Genomic DNA, 22,163 nt, shown 5'->3' with positions numbered 1-22,163 from the left:
TCATGTTGTAGTACTCTAATGGGCACATAACCAACCTGTGACCCACTACAGCCTCATCATGCAGAATGGGGAACCCACTGTTGGAGGTTTTACAACTCTGAAGACCAAAACCCTGTAAAGACCGTCCATGGTCTGACTGTCAGACACTCTGACTCTTGATGCATTTTATCCATTTTCTTTGTGCTGTTTCTGGTCCTGAAGAAGGCAGTTGTGTATTTTACCATTTTACTACAGTTATTGTCATTTATTAATCCCAAACTGCTGTTTTGCTGTTGCTGGAACCAAAACAAACATGAGATTTTATTATTTTATTATCATCCATCCAGTTGCTACTTTTTTTTTTTTGGAATGATTTGTTCACATTTCCCATAAACAGGATCCTAAAATGGTTCCCAAGATGCTGATGTTGTTATTGAGCTGTCAGTCACTCTCCTGGTAGCTGACAGTAAGACCCAGGACTCCGCCTCACATCATCGCCCAACGCACACACAGCAACATTTCTATCCTCCAGGGCTTTAATGGGAAGAGATGGAGAGGATATTCAAGGTTGAGTGTCTGTATTTCACTCAGATCTGCCCGTGTGCGTTTCACACACACACATAAAAACTCACTGGTAGCAGTACATTCGTGCATCAGCGCGCCCATCACGGATGTGTGAAGTAGAGATATTATTGTCACATTGCTGGCAGGCTGGCGTCCTCATAACTCTCCTTGTGTTGAGGCTCCAGGCGCCGCTGTTTTATCTGAGAGCTCAGTGGCATCCCGAGGTCTGCAGACTCGCTTCACTTTCAAACTTTCACTCATGTGGAAGTCACTCCTGGGAGCCGCAGCTCGAGTCTGAGATAATAAAACCGTCTCTCAGCCAGACGAGTTGACAAACAGTGGAAGGTCATGCAGCAGGTTTTACAGCTTCCTCTGGACCAATACAACAGTTTACTGTAACAGGACCACTGTATGTGCACAGTAAATGATCCTGGCCAGGACCTCCAGGACTTTTAGATGAAGCTCATACCTTCTCCAGGTCTGAGTTTGGACTTCAGGAATGCCGCTGACTTCTGAAAAAACAAGATGTTACCTTGTGGTGGTGGAGGTTGGTCCACGTGAACTTAGTGGACATCTGCTGATACTGAGACATCAAGTTGTTTAATCTGTGGAGACAAAGACTGCTTCCCTGCGTCCAACTCCTGAACACCCGGAAGGCAGTCACAATCGTGGGGGATGCTAGCCATCCTGCCCATACACTGTTCAGCGTCCTGCCATCCGGGAAAAGATACAGAAGCCTCCGCTCCCGCACCACCAGACTCTCCAACAGTTTCATCCACCAGGCTGTGAGGATGCTGAACTCCCTCCCCTCAGCATCAAGCGGCTGAGAAGAAGATGGGACAACCCCCCCGACCAACACCACAACACCAGATCTGTTGCACAACCAACACCAGAGAACCAGAGGACCAGAACTGCTGTTAAGAAGATGGGATCCCCCCACCCCCGTCTGACCAACACCAGAACACCAGAACTCTTGCTCAACCAACACCAGAACTCTTGCACAACACCAGACTTTTGCACAGCACTAGAACTTTGCACAACTGCCTTACCTCCAAACACAGGGGACAAACTTTGCACTATTGCCACTTGCACAACATGACATGACCACTACTAGAATGCACTCTACGCTACACTCAACACTCTACTCTCTACTACCTCTGTAATTACTCTAAACTCACAATGTGAAATACTTTGTTGTCCTGAGTACTTGAATCTCTGTTAGAAATTAGTTTTAGTTCTATGTATGTAGTGTCAGTAAATGTCTTTTCTGTATCACCGCAGGATGGTGAAAACGTAATTTCGATTCCTTTGCATGTCTGCACACGTAAAAGAAATTGACAAATAAAGCTGACTTGACTTGACTTGACTTGACTACATCCAAGTTGCATTTCGGTATTTTGATTTGTTCGTTAGTTTGAAAGTATCCAATGGCGAGAGAGGAATCAGTCCACCGGACCAATGCAAAGCGAGAAAGAACCATTAGGCCCTCCCTCAAGAAGAGCAAGGCAGTACACAGCACCTGCAGAATCACTAACACCCAGGAGTCCGGTGATAGACAACCAGAAGACCTGCGCCACCCATGGCGTTATTTAAAAGATTTATTTGAAATAACCGGGTCAAGTTTATCTTAAAGTGGCCAACTCTCTGCTATTCCTGTATCGATTTGATACAGTAGAGGCTTCCGCACTTCCCATTATCTGTGCTTTGTCACTTTTTTCAGTAGTTAAAACTGTTTAATCCGTTGTTAACACGTCGTAATCTACTTTTCCGAGCCGCCTTTAAATGCAGCATGAGCAGCTAAGATGCTAGCTGGGTTTACAAATGTGGGGCAGCGAAGGACACTTGCTGCTGTGCAGAGCTGCTCAGGTGTATGTTAGAATCATGGCAGCAAACCAGCAAAACACAAACTTTGCACAGTTTTTTCCCCAAACTAACCGACTGAGTTGAGTAAAACTGTTGGATACAGCTAATGTTAGCTAAAAGATGACTATATCAGTACAGCACCTTGAGCTTGTTAAGAAGTAGCCTGTAGGTTACTGGTGTTGTAGTTTGTGTTCAAAAGTGGGTAGTACTTGTTACATTTACTTGAGTAACCACCCCTGTTAAACTTGTCTGGAGCCGGGGCTGTTTTGATTAGACCCACATGCCTGCATTATGTTTTTTTATTGGTGTGTAATCTAATCAGAAATGTCATGTTTTCATTAGCTGTAAGCAACAAATCATCAGCATTGTTCATTAAAATGGTACATTACTGATGTTTCTAAAATTAAATACGATAGGTACACATAATGACATTGTATTAGCCTTTAGGTAAAATAGTCGACAAGTACTTTTACTTTTAATACTTAAGTAGTTTTAAAAGCCAGTACTTTCTTACTTTTACTTAAGTACAAATGTTAATGTGGTACTTTTACTTTTACTTGAGTACATTTTTGTTTGAGTATTTGTACTTTTACTTAAGTACATTGTTTGAGTAATTGCTTCACCACTGGTCCTGTTACCTGTCCATCAACCTCTGCCCAGGCCCCAGGGACTTTGTCGTTTCCTCTGATCCAGTTGTGGAGGGCCTCAGCTGAATGGTTCCAGTCAATCTACCAACAGAAAAAAACTACTGTCATCATCCCAGCAACAAGTCTGACTGTTCCTTTTTTAAAATTATCTTCCCCATGGTTTCACCATATACAGATTTAGAAAAGAAATCACAAAAATGAGTGTCAGAAGTCTAAAAGAATGAGGCTTTGTTTGTTGAACATTGGTATTGTAAGATATGCAGTATTTCAAACTTGTCTAGTTTAAATTTGCTTCTTTTAATAAAGCCCTTTTGGGTGTCATGTATTGAACAAATTTGACGTTTGAAGTGTTTTCTCTATTATTTAAGCTCAGTTCCACTCTTCCAAACTTTTACCTTCGCATTTTCTTTTTTCTGGATACACTCATACGTGGCCCCCCCCTGAGGCTGTGTGATCTTCGGTGCCTTCCCTTCAGCAATCAGTCTCACAGCTTCCACCTGAAACCACAGCAAAGTATTTTCAATCTCCTGAAGAGAACATATAAGCTAACCTTCAGAACATTTTCACATTTGGCAACTTACTGCTGGCAATTAGAAGCAATTGGTTCTCAAACCTACAGGTAAAATGGATCTATGAAATGATTCAGTAACTATATATCGCCAATGTGTTTTATGATTGTTTTTTTATCTGTGTCTTTGAAAGTTGTGAAAATCTTCCAAGGAAAATTTTAATGGCTGTTATTTGGATTCATGCATTTGTCACAGCTTCATCTGTTCCTGCCACGCCTCCTGCTTCTAGTCATGCCACAGCCAAGTAATTTTCCACACTTCCCAGTTCCAAGCCACGCCCATGTTACCATGCTCTCGTAATCACTATCATCTGGTTCACCTGTTTTCCCCTGCATAAATACCCACAGCCCACACTTACCCAGTGCCAGATTATTGAACGGTTTATCCCAGTAGATGTCCAGCGTACTTTCACAGCCCATGCCTGATTCCTTGTTTCACGACCCTTGCCTGACCAACGACCTACGAGCCTTGCCTGCCCCTTTCTGGACACCTCTTCGGACTCTGCTTCCCGGTTACCGACCTCACCACGTACCTCTGGACTTCGCCTTTTGGATACTCCCCTTTTGGATTTGGATTTTGCTCTCGGATTCACCGATACTGACCCCTGGCCTGGACTCGGACTCTCTCTCTCGCCTTAGCCCCTTTCAGACTTCTCTGTCTGAACCTGAACATCGGTTCACGGAGGACTTATCAGTTCTGGTCCCGCTTCCTGGCGGTCACGTGAGTGCCCAGCTCAAAGACTGTGATCCTGCTCTTGGTTCGTTGACAATAAACACCTTAAAACTTTGTCAAAGTGTGCTTGTTCTGAATCCTGCCAAGTCTCGCCTTGTCAGAATAATCTGGCCAAATAAAAACATGGATTCAGACGAGCAGCGCTGGCGAAGCAACGTTAACGGAGCTATTTCCGGGTTAGAGTCTAACATGCAGGAAATGATGCGGTTAATCCGCGACCTGTCTAGCATCAGAGTAGACGCCGTTTTTCAAGCTCCTTTGGCTACTACTCGTTTGTTCGTGTCCCCAATGCACGAACCGAAACTTCCAAAAATTTCACTGGTGAGTCTAAACAATGCAGACCGTTTTTGAAGCAGTGTGAAATTCATTTTCAGCTGCAACCGTCGTCTTTTCCGTCTGAGCGAGCTAAAGTTGCTTACGTCATCTCCCTGCTTTCTGGCAAAGCTAAACTTTGGGGCACTGCAGAATGGCAACGTGACTCCCATTTTTGCTATGTTTACAAGGACTTTGCTGCCGAACTACGTAGGGTTTTTGATCCAGTTGCACCCGAACGAGACGCAGCTCGTAAATTATTTACGTTGAGGCAAGGAAAGAGAAATGTCACAGATTATATTATTGACTTCCACATGCTAGCCGCAGACAGCCAGTGGAACGACCCAGCTTTGACTGATGTATTTTTTCAAGGATTAAAGGAGGAGATTAAGGATGAGCTAGCCACCCGAGATCGTCCCTCGAACCTAAGAGACTTGGAGGAACTGGCAACCAGGATTGACCAACGATTATCTGAACGCAAGTTGGAGAGACAAGGTAATCCGGTTACAAGGAATCACATATCAGACTTCAGGTCCTTCACCCCACAGGACTCAGGCAACACGGCTGGCGGTAGCTCTTCAGCGGAACCCATGCAACTTGGGAGGACCAAACTTTCCATGGAGGAACGAAATAGGTGAAGGGCGAGCAATTTATGCTTTTACTGCGGAGCCAAGGATCACGCAGTGCGAAGCTGTCCAGTAAAAGGCCAGGCTCAGTAGGATCCAGGAGAGTCCTGCTGAGCCCAGTAAGTCATAACAAGTTCTCCTCTATGCTTACTCTTCCGGCTGAACTGTCCATTCAGGGTAACAAAACATCCACCCGGGTGTTCATTGACTCAGGGGCAGACTCTGAATTTATTGACCAAACCTTTGCCAAATCTCTCGGAATCGAGATTTTCCCCTCTAATCATGATCACAGAATCACAGCGCTCGACGGTCATGTTTTAAATCAGGACAATTTTGAAACGAAACATGTTCAGTTATCTGTTTGTGGAAACCATCATGAGACACTTAAGTTTTTTGCTATTCACTCTCCTGACCTTCCTGTCATTTTAGGAGCAACTTGGCTAAGAAAACACAACCCTCAAATTGACTGGGTCAAGCGAGAGATCACTGGATGGGCTGACCAGTGTTCTGCATCCTGCCTGCTGGATGCCGTCTTAGCTCCAGAATCACCTGATGTCAAACCTGAAGTTTATCCGGATATTTCCAAGGTACCTTCAGAGTACCATGATCTCAAGGAGGTATTCAGCAAAGTCAAGGCCACTTCAATACCATCCCATAGACCCTATGATTGCCCCATTGATCTTCTCCCTGGTTCTGTTCCGCCTCGTGGTAGGTTATTTTCATTGTCTCGGCCCGAACAGGAGGCTATGGCTAAATATATTAAAGAGAGCTTGCAGGCGGGCATCATCAGACCGTCAGTGTCACCAGCAGGAGCAGGGTTCTTCTTTGTTTCTAAGAAAGATGGGTCCCTAAGACCCTGTATTGATTATAGGGGTTTAAATAACATCACAATAAAAAATAAATATCCACTGCCGTTAATGTCATCTGCAATTGACCTGATTCAAGGGGCCAAGTACTTTAACAATCTCGACTTACGCAACGCTTACCATTTGGTGCGAATCAGAGAAGGAGACGAATGGAAAACAGCGTTCTATACTCCTTCAGGCCATTACGAGTATCTAGTGATGCCTTTTGGCCTTACCAATGCCCCGGCTGTTTTCCAGTCTCTTGTTAATGATCTCTTACGAGATATGATTAATCAATTTGTTTTCGTGTATCTCGACGATATCCTCATTTTCTCTCGAGACCTCACATCCCACAAAGATCATGTTAGGAGAGTTCTCCTTACACTCCTGCAGAATAAGCTTTTTGTCAAGGCTGAAAAATGTGAATTTCACCAGACGGCAACCTCATTTTTGGGGTTTAACATTTCCCCAGATCAAGTGTCGATGGATCAATCCAAAGTAACTGCGATCCACGAGTGGCCTATTCCAAGAGATAGAAAGGGTCTTCAACGGTTCCTAGGGTTTGCTAACTTTTATAGAAAGTTCATTAAAAACTTTAGTCAGATCGCAGCTCCACTTCATGCACTCACCTCTGACAGAAATCCGTTTTTATGGACCCAGGAAGCTCAGGCGGCTTTTGATCTTCTCAGGGACTCGTTCACCAAGGCTCCCATTCTTCATTCACCTGATGAAGAGAAACAATTCATTGTAGAAGTTGACGCTTCTTGTTCAGGGGTCAGGGCTGTGTTAAGCCAAATTTTTGATAATAACCAACTCCATCCATGTGCCTATTTCTCCAAGAGGTTATCTAGTGCGGAGCAGAACTACGACGTCGGCGAGAGAGCTACTGGCTGTCAAACTGGCCTTGGAGGAGTGGCGACATTGGCTGGAGGGGGCTAAGGAGCCATTCATTATTTGGACTGATCACAAAAATTTGGAGTATTTGAAGACGGCCAAGAGACTAAGCTCTCGTCAAGCCAGGTGGGCTCTGTTTTTCTACAGATTCACCTTTCATCTTACCTACAGGCCCGGAGAAAAGAATGGAAAGGCGGACGCTTTATCACGAGTCCACGAGGGAAATCAAGTGGATAAAAGAAATGAATCAGAGGACTTTATCCTGCCACGCATCGTCCGTCTATCCATCGCAAGATTGGAGGAGGATCTCCGTCAGGCTCTTCAGGGTCATCCATCCCCTTCATCTTGCCCTGCTAACCGCATGTTTGTTCCTCCGGAGTTAAGGAGTCAGGTACTTATGTTTTGCCATAACTCAAAGCTATTTTGCTATCCAGGTATCACCAAGATCCTGTCGGTGGTCAAATCCCAGTTCTGGTGGGAGTCCCTCAACAAGGACGTCCGGGAGTTTGTGTCCGCCTGCCCTCAGTGTGCCCAGTCCAAAGTGTCATGTCGTCGTCCAGTGGGGTTGTTACACCCGCTTCCTATTCCCTCTCGACCATGGTCACACATTGCCATGGATTTCATCACGGGCCTGCCCGCTTCCTCTGGTAACTCTGTAATATTGACTATCATTGATAGGTTTTCAAAGATGGCTCACCTTGTTCCATTGAAGAAACTCCCCACGTCCAAGGAACTGGCTGAAATCATGGCGAGAGAGGTATTTAGGCTCCACGGCATCCCTAGGGACATTGTCTCTGACCGTGGGCCCCAGTTTATTTCTAAATTCTGGCTTGAATTTTGTGACCTGTTGGGGATCACTGTCAGTTTGTCTTCAGGATTCCACCCACAAACTGATGGTCAATTGGAGAGGGCCAACCAGGAGATCGAGACGAAACACCGACTACTCTGCTCAAGCAAACCTGCTAAGTGGTCCGCCAACTTACCCTGGGTGGAGCACTCCATGAACTCTTTGCCTTCTGCCGCCACAGGTCTCTCTCCGTTTTAGATGGTGTATGGGTTCCAGCCTCCCATCTTCACCCTCCAAGAGAGCGGCTGGGGTGCCTTCGGTGTATGCTGCAGCCCACAGGTGTCGTGGAACCTGGGCCAGGGCCCGAAAAGCTCTGCTTAAGATGTCGGCGGTGTACTCCTGCGCAACGAACCGAAGGCGATCCAAGCAGCCGGATTACCAGCCAGGGCAGAAGGTGTGGTTATCAACACGAGACTTACCTCTCAGGGTGGAGTCACGCAAGCTCGCACCCAGATTCATCGGTCCATTCCCTATATCCAAGATCATCAATCCTGTCGCCGTAAGACTCCAACTCCCCAGGTCCACGAGATTCCATCCCACTTTCCACGTCCCAAGAGTCAAGCCACTGAAGACGTCTGGACTCAGTCCCTCCTCCAGACCCCCTCCACCCGCNTTAATACATCATTATGGTTCTGGTTTAGACTTGGAGTTGTTTTGTCTCAGACAGGTCTGATGAATCTGCTAAAAAGGGGCTAATCTGTTTTTTAGTCTAATGTACATTGAAATACTTGAAGAATTTCAAATGGTCGTTAAAATAGAAAAAACACATAAAAGCATGAAGATGTAGTTTCATAACGAAGGATCCACCCAGTAACATGTTTTTGTTGTGGATGTAATGATGGCCTCCAGTGAATCTTCTTGATGGCCGGGGTTTTCGTCCTGGGCCCGTTTCCTCTGAAACCTGATCTCAGATAACAGGAAGTAAATTGATGGATGAATTTAAGTCAATCTTTATGTGTTGTTTTGTTCATTGTCCCATGATGCTCAGCGTGTCTGCCGAGGTCCTCTATTGCGTCGCCATGGCGTCCAGGAGTGCATCTTGCTGGTGACCCAGCGGATCACAAAGTATCCTGTCCTTATCCAGCGAATCATTGACAACACCAAAGGTAACCTCCTACCTGTGACCTCCTTCCTGTGACCTTTTAATCTGACCTCCTACCTTTAACCTACTCCCTGTGACCTCCTACATGTGACCTTTTAATCTGACCTCCTAACTGTGGCCTCCTACCTGTGACCTGTGACCTGTGACCTCATAGAATCTCACAATCAGACCCTCAGACTGAAGCCATCCTAAACTCCTGCAGGTTGTGAAGAGGAGATCCAGGCTTTGAAGAAGGCCTTACTTCTCCTAAAGGAGTTGGTCAGCTCAGTGGACCAAGAGGTTCTGGAGTTGGACCGAACAAGGAGGCTGCAGGAGATCCAAGCCCGTTTGGACCCTCGGGCTCAAGCTGAGGTTCAGGGAGGAGGATTGTTTAAAGGAGGAGAACTGCTGAGGAGGAAACTCCTCCATGAGGGAACTCTCCTCTGGAAGGTCCAGGGCTCCAGGATGAAAGGTAAAAGAAGAGTTCAGTAAAGTTATCACATTGTTTCATGATGTTTCACTTGCTATGATGTTACACCTGTGTGGGTGGAGCTTAAATCTGCTAAAAGCAATGTTTGGGTGTTTATCTCCAGATGTGCAGGTGTTGCTGATGTCAGACATCTTGGTTTTCCTTCAAGAGAAAGATCAAAAGTTCACCTTTGTGTCTCATGTAAGTATCCTCTGATCACACCTGGCTACAGCTGATCACACCTGATCACTTCTGAAGCTGGATTACTTCAGGTTCAGTCTGGAATTATTCAGTTTGGAATTCTGGATGATTTACAGCATATTTTCTAGGACCGTGGGAGAGTCTCACCTGTCTGTTTGTCCAACTGTGTGTCTCAGGACAAGTCTCCAGTGGTCTCCCTGAATAACCTGATTGTCAGAGAAGTAGCCAATCAGGAGCGAGGGATGTACCTGATCAGTGACTCCACCCCTCCAGAGATGTACGAACTGTTTGCTTCATCCAAAGAAGACCGCAAGACCTGGATGATCCGTATCCAACAGACCGCTCTCAGGTCAGTACTTCAGAGTACTCACAGGTACTTCACAGTACTCACAGGTACTTCACAGTACTCAGAGTATTGTCTTTTATCTGCAGTTGTCCGTCCAGAGACGAGTTTCCACTCATTGAGACTGAGGACAAAGCTTTACTTCGCCGACTCAGAGGTACTTCACCTCCTGTTCAACTTATTTCAGTTCGGTTTATTTAAGTAGCACCAAAACTCAACTAAAATCATTTATGGCACTGTACAAACAACAACAACATTCAAACTCAGTTTGAATCCAGGAAACATTAATGATGTTAAAGGTGATTAAGTATCAGTTTCTGCCTCCTGCACAGCTGACATCCAGCAGAAGGACAGGGAGGTGTTGGAGCTCCTGCAGGAGCGCGTCACTCTGTTCTCTGACCTGGTTCAGGTGACAGCTCGAGGAGAAACAGAAGAGGTGAAGACCTCCTCCTCCAGCAGAAACTTGTTCAGAGCTGACACTCCTCACGCCCCCAAAGCTGAGCCGCTCCTTCTCTCTGCCATCAGTGAAGGTGAGGAGGCGTTTGTTGGATCTGCTGCTGGACATGCTTAGAGATCTCACTCTGCCTATCTGTTTCAGTCGACAGACTGGCTGCGGTTCTATCCCAGTCCAGCTTGCTGAAATCCTCCATAATCAACGGCAACCAGGAGATCAGCAGTGAGTCACATGACACCTGAACTCTGACCTCATACTTCTCGTGCTCCTCTTTACCTGAAGCATCACGATAGAACATATGACTCCCCCTGTCACTTGCCTTAATTACCTGTCTGTTTCACCTGTCTCTCTCAGTTGGTGACTCTAGTTCTCTGAATGGTTCTGTTAAACTGAACAACAGCTCTACAAAGGTAAACCTCTTCCTCACCTGCATCAGTTAATGCTGTCTGAGTTTCTGTTAGTCTGAATATGTTCACACTGCAGGTCTTAATGCTCAATTCAGATTTTTTGCTCAAATTAGATTTCTTTGCACGGTCGTTCACATCACGTTTTAAATGCGAACAGTCTTCACTTCTTAAAATGACCCGCATGCTCAGAAGAGATCACATCACACTCCGCACGTTGACTTTAAGGATGTAAATATGATCGCTGCAAGTGTGAGTGTGTGTTGATTTTGAAGTTTCTGTCCAGTCAGGGTCAACTGTCCATCCAAATGGAAAAAGACAAAAGAAGATGGAGAAGAAAAAGAGCTCAATTGTTAACGATGAGCTTTTTTGGAGCTGTGGCTGTTGCCTCTGTGCTGATGTAAAAGTCAGATGAAATGTGACACGAACGTTCACACTGCAGTTGCTTTGAAAAACAGCGGTTATGAATCCGATTCAGTACCACATACTGAATCAGACCTGGGTCGGATATGATCCAAGCTTGGCTCCTGTTCACTCATTGGTCATGGCTGGCAGCAACGGAGTCCTCACAAAAGTTTATTCCCTGGTGCAACAATGAGGTCCAGGCTGTTCTTGCAATCATTGGGGACTGCAGCATTCAGCACCAGCCTGATGAGGCAACAGGAAATGGAAAAAGGTTTTGTTGAGGTTGCAAAACGGATGGCTGGCGCTGGATACAACTGCACATCTCAACAGTGCCGGAAAAATTGAAAAAGCTCCACAAATGACGCCAAGTTTCAGTAGTGCACACTCATCAAGAGCAACTCGTGGTGTAGGAAGTCTGGAGGTGTGGCTTTGGAGGCATTCTTCTGCTACTGACCAAACCGGCCGGTGGAAACACGATGCATTTTTTATAGAGCCAAGCCGGGCCGGGCCGGGCCAAGTAGAGCAGGGCTGCTGATGTAGAGCCAGTGGAAAGGGGGCATTAGTTTGAGTCAGTTTGTGTTAATCTGAGTTAGTGTATGAATCTTGAACATTGAATTCTCATTTTCTGTTTCAGGACAAAAACGGTAACCAGCTGCAGGAACGAACCCTGAATGAGGTAACCACCCCTTTCCTGTCTTCTGGTTTTGTTTGGGCTGTGATCCTTCCTAACTTGCTGACATGTTAAGTTTTTGTTGTTTTTACAGGAAGTCCATCAGCGATTAGTCAATTTGAGCACACAGCTTCACGCCCTGCAGGTCTGAAAACCAAAATAAACATTTTTATTCTTACATCCAGTTCTGATGGAATCCAAATCCAATCTAATAATCTCTCCCTCCCTTCATCAACAGTTCTTCAGACTTTCTGAAGGACTTTTAGTTTTTCTTGATACTTCTGTCACAGAAACATAATTTGTTCCCATTTCTGCAGCTGAATCCACGAAAAACACCAAAAATACACAGTTTGACAGGAAACAGGATTTTAGCTCCAACAAGGTGATTACCAAAGAACTGTCTGTTAAAAACTGGATGATGCAGCTCACAGGTCCTGGTTTGGATTTTTTGCTGTTTGTTAAAGACATGACTCTTTTGTTTGTCTGCTGGAGAGAGGTTTTTTTAGGCCTGACACTTTTTCAGTTTTATCAGTTATATTCTTTGAAGACCCACGTAGCACAATATGCTGCTTTAAAACAGGTTTTCAGGAACAAGGACAGAGAAAAAAACAGCCAAAGTCCAAAAGGTTAGAATTGGTTCAGAAAGTCTGAAGAACTGTTGATTCAGACGACTTCACCAGATTATAGGAAAGTCATGATGACTGGAGGGGAAATAGAGAGAAATAAAGACTGGATCAGGAGCTTTGGAACAGGACTGTTTCCCAGTATTAAATGCTATTAAAGTGTAAATTGTTTAATTTGCACATGAGATGTTCAATTAATAATGCAGCTTATCTGTCTTACTGACTCCGCCCACAGGCTGCTGTAATTCGCCAGGACTCCATTCTGGAACTGTCTGGGAGTGTTGGTCCCACCTCTTCTTCCACTCCAGACTCCGCCCCTGGTCCTCGTTTTAGTCGATCTATGTCACGGGACGCGGGGCTGGACGCCAGCGGAGAGGCAGTGCTTCTGCGACGCCAGGTGGAGCTTTTGCAGGAGGAGTTGGCACGACTGCGTCTGAAGGCAGAGGAGTCAAACAAGAAGGGGGCGGGGTCTGGCAAAAAGAAGAAAAACAAAAACAAAAACAAAGTTGATGTCACAAAGGATGAACAGGTGCGCCTGGAGAGCCAGGTAAATACACACAGTATCAGTAACGACCCTGAAGAGATTGAGGTTGAGTGTGTTTTCCAACAGGTCAACAAGAAGTCCACCAGCAGGGACTCGGAGCCCCGCCCCCTTGCTCCATTAGCCACAGAGGATCCTGTCGACCAATTAGATGGAGTGGAGGAAGTAAATGAGGAGGTAGAGGAGGAAGTGATGAAGATCTCTCCGCGCTCTGACAGCCCCAGAGGTCAGTAGCGGATTATTAATACCTGGGATCATCCACTCTTAGATTGTTTTTCTACTGATCACTATGGTAACCATGACCTTTGACCCCTCAGACCTGCAGGACATTCCAGAGGAGAGCGAGAGTTAACCTCACCATGATGTCACCATGATGTTGCAGATGGACTCAGATTAACTTACTGTCAGACCTTTGTGGTTAAAGGAGCTGGGAATGATGTCATTTCCTGCTTTGGACCAATTGTCTGATTTCAGCCAACCAAACCTTTTTTTTTTTAGATTTGTGAATGTTGCTGTTAGAAACAGGAAGTAGACCCATGTCACCTGTTTACATCATCATGTCTGCTGGAGCTCTGATCCCATGTGCTGGAGGGTGTGGAGTGGCTTATAAAAGGTGTAGTTGGGAACAGTTCTTTGGGTGCAGATGGGAGACTTACTCCACATTTTAAAGTCTGCTTCAAACAAATGGCTTTATAGGGCTAGTTCTGGTTCTGTGAGAAAATTCTTCCTGTTTTTCCATCCTGATCAGAGTTTCTCAATTTGGTCTAAAAGTTTTATAATTTTATATTCCGTTTATTTATTTTGTATGATTTTATCTGAAAATGTTTAGTTTAAAAACATCCATTCATGTTCTTTACTCGCTTAACTCTGTTCAGGGTCGCAAGGGGTGTAGCCTATCTCCAGTGGAGGGTTACATCAAAGAGTCCAATTCAAATTCAGTCTTAATTCAGTCGTGGAGGATATTCAGACCACCATCTCCTAAGTGACACTCTCCAGCACCTCCTTGAGGATACCATGGTGTTCCCAGGCCAAAGAGGATATATTATCCCTCTAGAAAGTTCTAAGTCTACCCCAGGGTCCCTTTTCTGTGACCCAGAGAACCTCCAGAGGGTTGGAACATAGACAGACCAATAAATACAGAGCTTTGCATTTCAGCTATGCTCCTTTACCACGACAGACCAGAGCAACACCTTCATTACTGCAGACGAGACCCCAATCTGTTGATCCATCTCCTACTTTATCCTTTCATCATTCAGGAACAAGCCTCCCAGATACCTTACCTTCTCTGCCTATGTCGATGATGTGCTCTTTTTCGGTTCTGAAGGGACTGGATAGCTCTTAAAGTAACCCCAGCACTCTATACTCTCACAGCAACCTCCACAGAATGGAGGACCAGGACTGAGTCAGACACTTCGGGGACAGTTACTAGCCTCTGTAGATCCACAAAACACTTGTAAACTAGACTGTCAAGCTCCTATGACCCCCTTAGCAACGCTGTAAGATCTGGTCTACTGTTTCTTTGACCTGAACGAAAGCCATACTGCTTCTCTTGAATCAGAGGTTTAATAGTCGGTTGGAGCCTCCTTTCCAACACCCTGGAGTCAACTTTTCAGGGGGGGTTGAGAAGTGTAATCCTGTAATAGTTGGAACACACTCTCCAGTTCTCCTTTTTGAAAATTGGGACCACTGCTCCAGTCTGCCACCCCACAGGTGTCCCCGTCCTCCGTACAACATTGAAGAGACATATTAACCATGACAGCCCCACAACGTCTAGAGCCTTCAGCATCTCAGGGGGAATCTTGTCCACCCCTGGCACCCAGCCACTGGGGAGCCTTTTAACTACCTCAGTAATTTCTGACATGGTGACCTCAGTGACCGTGTCCTCCCACAAGTCCCCAGACTCTGTCTCCTCAAAAGTGGACATGGTGACCACATTAAAAAGATCATCAAAGTATTCCTTCTATCATCCGACTATATCTCCAGTCTCCAGTCTGTCAGCTGCTTCAGGAGTCCTCTAGGACAGTCAAGCCCTTCCATTCAGAACTTTCCCACACTTGTGAGTTGAAGATTTCCCAGATGGAGGGCCCTTTCAAATGTTCCCAGTTTACCCTCATTATTTATTTGGGTTCTCCAAGTCTGTCCTTCAGCCTCTCCTGCCACCAGATCCAACTCACTACCAGGTGGTGATCAGTTGACACTTCTCTTCACTCAAGTGTCCAAGACAAAGAGCCACAGGTCTGAAGATACGATCATCAACCTTTGGTTCAAGGTAAATTTGTACTGATTAAACTTCTGGACCTATACTTGAACATGGTTTTCTCTGAGCACTGAAGTTCAATAACAGAATATTACTCGAGTTCAGATTAGGGAGGCCATTCCTTCCAATTACTCCCCTCCAGATGACTTTGCCATTGCCCACATGGGTATTTAAGTCTCTCTAGGAAACTTGGCATCCCCAAGAAGGTTGGATAATATGATTCAGTCAGAACCTTTCTTCTTGCAGGAGCTTCAGACCCAGTTTTAGTCAAATTAAACAGAATCAGCTTCAGTAAATGTTTTGCAACAGTTTGTAAAATGTTTCCAAGGTTGCAAGTAACAATTCCTTTCAAACCTAAAAAAACCTCCAGAAGAATCAGAACCAGGATCTGCCTGGACTGCTTGAGGGTTGGGAGGAGTGCTGGGTCAGGTGTTTATGGAAGAAAAAATACCACAATTTCTATGACCTCATGAGAAAGATTTATTATTTCACCTATTAAACTGGAATTTATTAGATAAATCTGACATAAACCTGTGGATGGTTCTAAATAATGAGACAAACTCTGACTTTTGGATAGAAACTGTCTGATCATCTTCAGAAACTCAGAAAATCTCAGGGTGGGGGTGCCTTCTGGAACAAGACTTTACTCGGACCTGAACAGGTTCTGACAAAGTTCTAAAAGTGAGCCAGCTCTGAACCAGAACCAGTTTTAACAGCTTAAAAGAAGTGATCATGGTCTCTGGACTGTAGTTCTTTTTGAGTCCAGGTGTGATGTAAATGTTTGGGACCAATCAGAACCAAAGGATGGTTCTGTTTCAGGGTTTGAAAACTGGTCCACATATTGGACCATACAGGACTGCAGGATGTTTGAAGCAGACACGGTTACCACACTACATTACCCAGAATGCCTTTGGACCTACAGCCTGCTGTCTGTTTCAGTCTGATCATTTGTGTGAACTTTATTTAAACAAAATGTAGTTTTAGAAACATTTGTGGAACATTATTGTGAGAATATTCAGGAACAAAAATCCATGTTTCAGCCAAAAGCTTTACGTGTTTATTTTAACTTTGATACGCAGCATCAAACCACACAAGTTGGTCTGAGAGGACGTCTGACGTCTCTGCATGACATCACTGCTCTTGTACATTAGCATGTTAGCATGTTGACATGGCTGTGTCTCTTCTATAGGATAAGAATTAACCAATCAGCTTGTTATTGTTGAAACGTGATGATGATGATGATGATGATGAAGCACGTGTAGAACACATGTTTCTCCACGTCTGACGTGAAAAAGTAATTTTTAAACTTCTGCTACAAAATGTCCAAAAACCTAAGTGTCTGCTGGACGTCATCAACATGGATGCTGTTGCCATGAATACCGTCTCTGTTGACGGCGCTGATGAAGACGTGAGCCTTCAGCCAGGAGGTCACATGATTTCAAACAGCTGTTTTGTTTTTATAAACACTATAAACAGGAAGTGGTTTCAACTTTGGACTTTAGGTTCTTTAGTTTCAACTTTTAAAAGTATCATCCTGAGAAGGCAACCACTGATGATGATGATGATAAAAAACTGCATTTTTATTTTTTGTTTCAGAATTTGTTAAATTTCAGGGTTCAAATAATTTCTGATCAGTTTCAGAAACAGATGTGATGCTCCATCGTCCGGATATGATGCTGTAACTTGTGGGTGCGACTCTGTAACGTCCAGATGTGATGCTGTAACGTCCAGATGTGACGTGCTGAACTGATGCTGTAACATTTCATTTTTCAGTAGTTTACCTGTAGTGAAGCTGGACCGAAGTGTTTTGTATTGATCTCTGATTTCATTGATTTCTGCTGTTTTTGAATATAAATATAATAAACTGCTTTTTGACTTTTTATGTCACGTTTTTGTGCTCAGACTTATCTTTCTATAAAATTAAAATTTTAATTCTGTAAAAATAAAAAGGTAAATAATTGAGCTGTTATTTCTGAGAGACAGAGCTTGAATTTATTGTGGATATTCTCTGATCCACACTGGGTCAAAATGATACATTTAGGGTTAAATATATCTAACCCCAACTGTCCAGTTGTTGATCTGAGGTCAAGCTGAAGAATCTGGAAGTAGTAGATGTACAGAAAGGTCAGAAAGTGTGTTTTTGTGGATTTAGAAAAAGCATCCGACAGGGAGGAGCTGTGGTGTTGGTGAGGACAGCAGGACATGTAGGAGGACAGCAGGACGTGTAGGAGGACAGCAGGATAGTGGTGAGGACAGCAGGACATGTAGGAGGACAGCAGGACAGTGGTGAGGACAGCAGGACATGTATGAGGACAGCAGGACAGTGGTGAGGACAGCAGGACATGTATGAGGACAGCAGGACAGTGGTGAGGGACAGATAGCTTCAATGAGGAGGTGGGAGCACATCAAGGATCGGTTCTGAGCCTCTTCGTGTTTGCTCTGCTGATGGACAGACTAACAGATGAGGACAGACAGGAATCCATGTGGACTATGATGTCTGCAGAGGACATCAGGATCTGTGGTGAGAACAGGGAACAGGTGGAAGAGAACCTGGAGAGATGGAGGTATGACCTTGAAAGAAGAGGGATGAGGATCAGGAATGAGGTCATCAGAGGTCCAGCACAGGTTGAAGGACTGGGAGATAAATTTAGAGGACAGACTGAGATGGTTTGGACATGAGCAGAGGAGGGACAGTGGGTATATTGGTAGAAGGATGTTAGAGATGCAGCTGCCAGGAAAAAGACAGAGGACATATATGGATGTAGTTAGAGAGGACGTGGAGGGAGTTGGAGTGAGGACAGAGGACACAGAAGACAGAGTTAGATGGAAAAGAAGAATATCAGAAATGTAAAAAGAAGGCACAAAAATCCTACAGATCAGCTGCTGGATGATGTACAGCCTGGAATTCATCGTATTTAGTGGATTCACTGACTTTATTTGTAAACTGAAGACTACATTTAGCTTTTTGAATTGAAATGGCCCTGTTGTGCAAGTTCAGCTGCTTTTGATTCAGCTTGCTAGGATTACTATGTCTTGGATGACTGAGAATCTACATCAGCATTGAGAATAGGTTAGTCACAGCAGCAGACAAGACCATCCATCTTTTACCTCTTATCTGTGGTCGGGTTGGGGGGGGCAACAGGTCCAGGAGAGAAACTCCAGTGACCCTCTCCAGCTCCTCCATGAGGATCCCAAGGTGCTCCAGGCCAGAGAGGATACAGAATCCCTCCAGAGAGTTCTGGGTCTGACCTGAGGTCTCGTCTCTTCCCAGTGGGACATACCTGAAAAACCTCCAAAGGAAGGCGTCCAGGACACACAGAAGTTCAAAATCAAAATAATAAAAACAAAACTCATAAAAAACAAACAAAAAACAACATTTAAAACGTTATTGTTGAATGCAAGTGAAGACAGAGGCAGTGAAATATTGTCAGGATACACATGCAGAGTATTCCGTTTTATACTAGTTGTGTGCATGTAGACGTGAGTCCAGCAGGAGGCGCTGACGTCACCACAGATACCGAAACACCAGAGAGAAGAAGAGTTCATGACCTCACTTCCTGTGGAGGGAACAGAACCCGGAAAAGGGTGTTGGCTGAAAAAGGAAGAACTCGAAACAGGACCAGGAAAAGAACCAGAACCAGAACCAGAACCAGAACCAGGACCAGGACCTAGACCGAGACTGGGATTTGGACACCTCGAAGACATCGGTCTGCGCAGCCGCAGTTTAAAAAGGGTTTTTCAGACGAGAGACAGGTGAGTCACCCACCGTCTACCTGACAGCTAACATCAGCTAAAAGCAGCTAACAACGGCTAACAACAGCTAATAATGGCTAATACCAGCTGACAGCAGCTAATAACGGCTTACAGCAGCTAATAACGGCTTACAGCAGCTAATAACAGCTAACAGCGGCTCATAACAGCTAACAGCGGCTCATAACAGCTAACAGTGGCTCATAACAGCTAACAGCGGCTCATAACAGCTAACAGCGGCTCATAACAGCTAACAGCGGCTCATAACAGCTAACAGCGGCTCATAACAGCTAACAGTGGCTCATAACAGCTAACAGCGGCTCATAACAGCTAACAGTGGCTNCCACAGGGCTCATCCGGGTCAACCAGGTGGCCTGTCAGGAGCCGGGCCCTTAGTGGGGGGCTCTGTCACAGCTTCATCTGTTCCTGCCACGCCTCCTGCTTCTAGTCATGCCACAGCCAAGTAATTTTCCACACTTCCCAGTTCCAAGCCACGCCCATGTTACCATGCTTTCGTAATCACTATCATCTGCTTCACCTGTTTTCCCCTGCATAAATACCCACAGCCCACACTTACCCAGTGCCAGATTATTGAACGGTTTATCCCAGTAGATGTCCAGGGTACTTTCACAGCCCATGCCTGATTCCTTGTTTCATGACCCTTGCCTGACCAACAACCTACGAGCCTTGCATGCCCCTTTCTGGACACCTCTTTGGACTCTGCTTCCCGGTTACCGACCTCACCACGTACCTCTGGACTTCACCTTTTGGATACTCCCCATTTGGATTTTGCTCTCGGATTCACCGGTACTGACCCCTGGCCTGGACTCGGACTCTCTCTCTCGCCTTAGCCCCTTTCAGACTTCTCTGTCTGAACCTGAACATCAGTTCACGGAGGACTTACCAGTTCCGGTCCCACTTCCTGGCAGTCACGTGAGTGCCCAGCTCAAAGACTGTGATCCTGCTCTTGGTCTGTTGACAATAAACACCTTAAAACTTTGTCAAAGTGTGCTTGTTCTGAATCCTGCCAAGTCTCGCCTTGTCAGTATTACTGTTATTCATATTATGAGAAAATGCTTAAATGTGCTATACTGTATAATTAGGCTTATCTTCAAATGTTTCTTTTTTTATTTAGCATACTGCACAAATACTACACTTTTTAAAAAGCTGTTGAAGAAACTATGGTTCAATTAGAGACTTTAAAAATCGGTTTGCAGACAGTTTTAGCTTTACTCATTTGCATGTGATTTCAGCTCACATAAACGGAGCATCTCACTGTATTTAAAAACCTGAAACATCAAAAAGCATTTGCAAAATGTTAAGTCTTCAACTACAGAAACAAAGTCAAATTGCCTTGTTTTAAACCCTCAGATTTAGTCAGGATATAATGTTCTAGGTGCTTTTATTGAGTAAAACATTCTTATATAACGTGTAAAATTGCAAATAACTAAATAAACAGTACAATAAGCAAAAGCAGAATTATTGCATTTTCTGCAAGAATGCCTACTGCCTATGCTGCCAGAACTTTAAACCAGGAGTGTGGAAACTATGGCCTCTGGGCCATGGACGGTCCTCTGAACCCGCCATGCAATTTCAAATGAATAAAATAATTAAATATTATTTTATGTTATTTTGCTTATAATATTCACTTCTCTTACACTGTTTAGAGGCACACATTGCGTCCCCTGGGAAATTATCGTCATACTTTGAAAAGATCTGAATTAGGTAAAAAAAAAAAGGAAACCAAAAAAACAGGGTCTAGGTGTGCAAATACTCAGTCCTTTTAGTGGAACTCAGTGTGGATATTGGTTTCTTTACACTATTGTGTTAACTTCAATCACTCGTTTTTTCCCGCCAAAAAAAAAACACACTCACCATGCCTTTGACTCCCTCTGGGAAGAGAAATCTCTTGTAGATTGTGCTGACAGTGTCATTTGGTTCAACATCACACTCTCTCTGGAGCAGGATTGGTCCTGTGTCCAGCCCATCATCGGCCCAGAACACTGTGAAACCTCCCTTTTTGTCACCATGGATAAGCGTCCTGTAAGATTCAGATCAGCTAGTGAATGTCTGCTGTCAGCCACCATGTACCCTCCTGAACCTCAACCCTGAGTGAATGTGGGCATCACTCACCAATTGATTGCAGAGGCTCCTCTGTGGCGTGGCAGCAGAGAGGGGTGGTAGATGATGGAGCCATGTTTGGGGTGGTCAATGACCTCCATGGGGATGAACTGGGAGCAGAAGGGCATAACATTGAGCTCTGCTCCTGTAGCCTGGTACTGAGCCACCACTTCTGGGATGGCCTGGCCCTTTACTCTCCAGCGGGGGAACTTGAAGACAGGGATACCATCCTTCTCTGCCTCTGTGGCTGCAGTGGGGACAAAGGCAACGTGTGACATAAAAATGAAGACAAAAGCTGCAGCATATGACATATTTATCCAATTTTGTCTTAACACTAAAAATTGTTTCACTGTGAAGGTGTATGTACTGTTACAGCTAATTATTTAGGGTTTATTATAATTGCAAAGTGTTTTACATTACAATCATTAAAGGATCAGTCCAGTCATTTTTAAAGTGATGTTCTGTCTCATAGTTATCAAGAGCTCCAGGAGCTCCTCTCTCCAATCAAACACAGAGCAAACCAAACAGGATGAAATGTCAATTTTGAACCTTTTCACAAGATTCTAATTTTCTGATATGATGAATTTGAGATTTTCATTTGTTGTCATTTGTAATCATCAAAATTAAACGAAATAAACATTTGAAATATATGAGTTTGTATGTAATGTATGAATATAATATACAAGTTTCACTTTTTAAATCGAATTACTGAAATCAATCTACTTTTTCATGATATTCTAATTTTATGACCAGCACCTGTAGTTCTGCCTGAAGGCGTAAATAAATAAAAAGAAAAAATCTGATTGGATAACTATATTTTCGTCAGTTTCTTGCTCAATTGTAAAATAGTTTACAGAAAAAACATTGAAAAAATATTTTACATAAAATAAATATTAAATTAAAAATTTAAATGTAATATTTCATCTCAGATGTCTAATTGGGCCTTCTCTGAAGGCCTAGAAGGCC

At 44.3% G+C, this 22,163-nt stretch overlaps 1 protein-coding gene across 1 annotated transcript in view; it reads left to right on the top strand.

Annotated features, from left to right (window-relative positions):
* The window catches only part of arhgef2 (rho/rac guanine nucleotide exchange factor (GEF) 2), a 35,158-nt gene extending 17,945 nt beyond the window's left edge, over positions 1-17,213 (top strand). The window contains exons 10-22 of the mRNA XM_017437694.3: positions 8,867-8,984; positions 9,183-9,431; positions 9,553-9,629; positions 9,806-9,978; positions 10,062-10,129; positions 10,305-10,502; positions 10,571-10,648; positions 10,781-10,836; positions 11,870-11,911; positions 12,000-12,050; positions 12,764-13,057; positions 13,139-13,295; positions 13,387-17,213. Coding sequence (XP_017293183.1) covers positions 8,867-8,984; positions 9,183-9,431; positions 9,553-9,629; positions 9,806-9,978; positions 10,062-10,129; positions 10,305-10,502; positions 10,571-10,648; positions 10,781-10,836; positions 11,870-11,911; positions 12,000-12,050; positions 12,764-13,057; positions 13,139-13,295; positions 13,387-13,421 — 1,596 coding nt within the window. The 3' untranslated portion in view covers positions 13,422-17,213. The remainder of the gene's footprint in view (positions 1-8,866; positions 8,985-9,182; positions 9,432-9,552; positions 9,630-9,805; positions 9,979-10,061; positions 10,130-10,304; positions 10,503-10,570; positions 10,649-10,780; positions 10,837-11,869; positions 11,912-11,999; positions 12,051-12,763; positions 13,058-13,138; positions 13,296-13,386) is intronic.
* The last annotated feature ends 4,950 nt before the right edge of the window (positions 17,214-22,163 follow it).

This window comes from Kryptolebias marmoratus, linkage group LG4 (assembly GCF_001649575.2).
Source record: "Kryptolebias marmoratus isolate JLee-2015 linkage group LG4, ASM164957v2, whole genome shotgun sequence".
Lineage (NCBI taxonomy): Eukaryota > Metazoa > Chordata > Actinopteri > Cyprinodontiformes > Rivulidae > Kryptolebias > Kryptolebias marmoratus.
The sequence above is the reverse complement of the archived record's forward strand: the minus strand, read 5'-3'. Positions and strand labels throughout refer to the sequence as shown.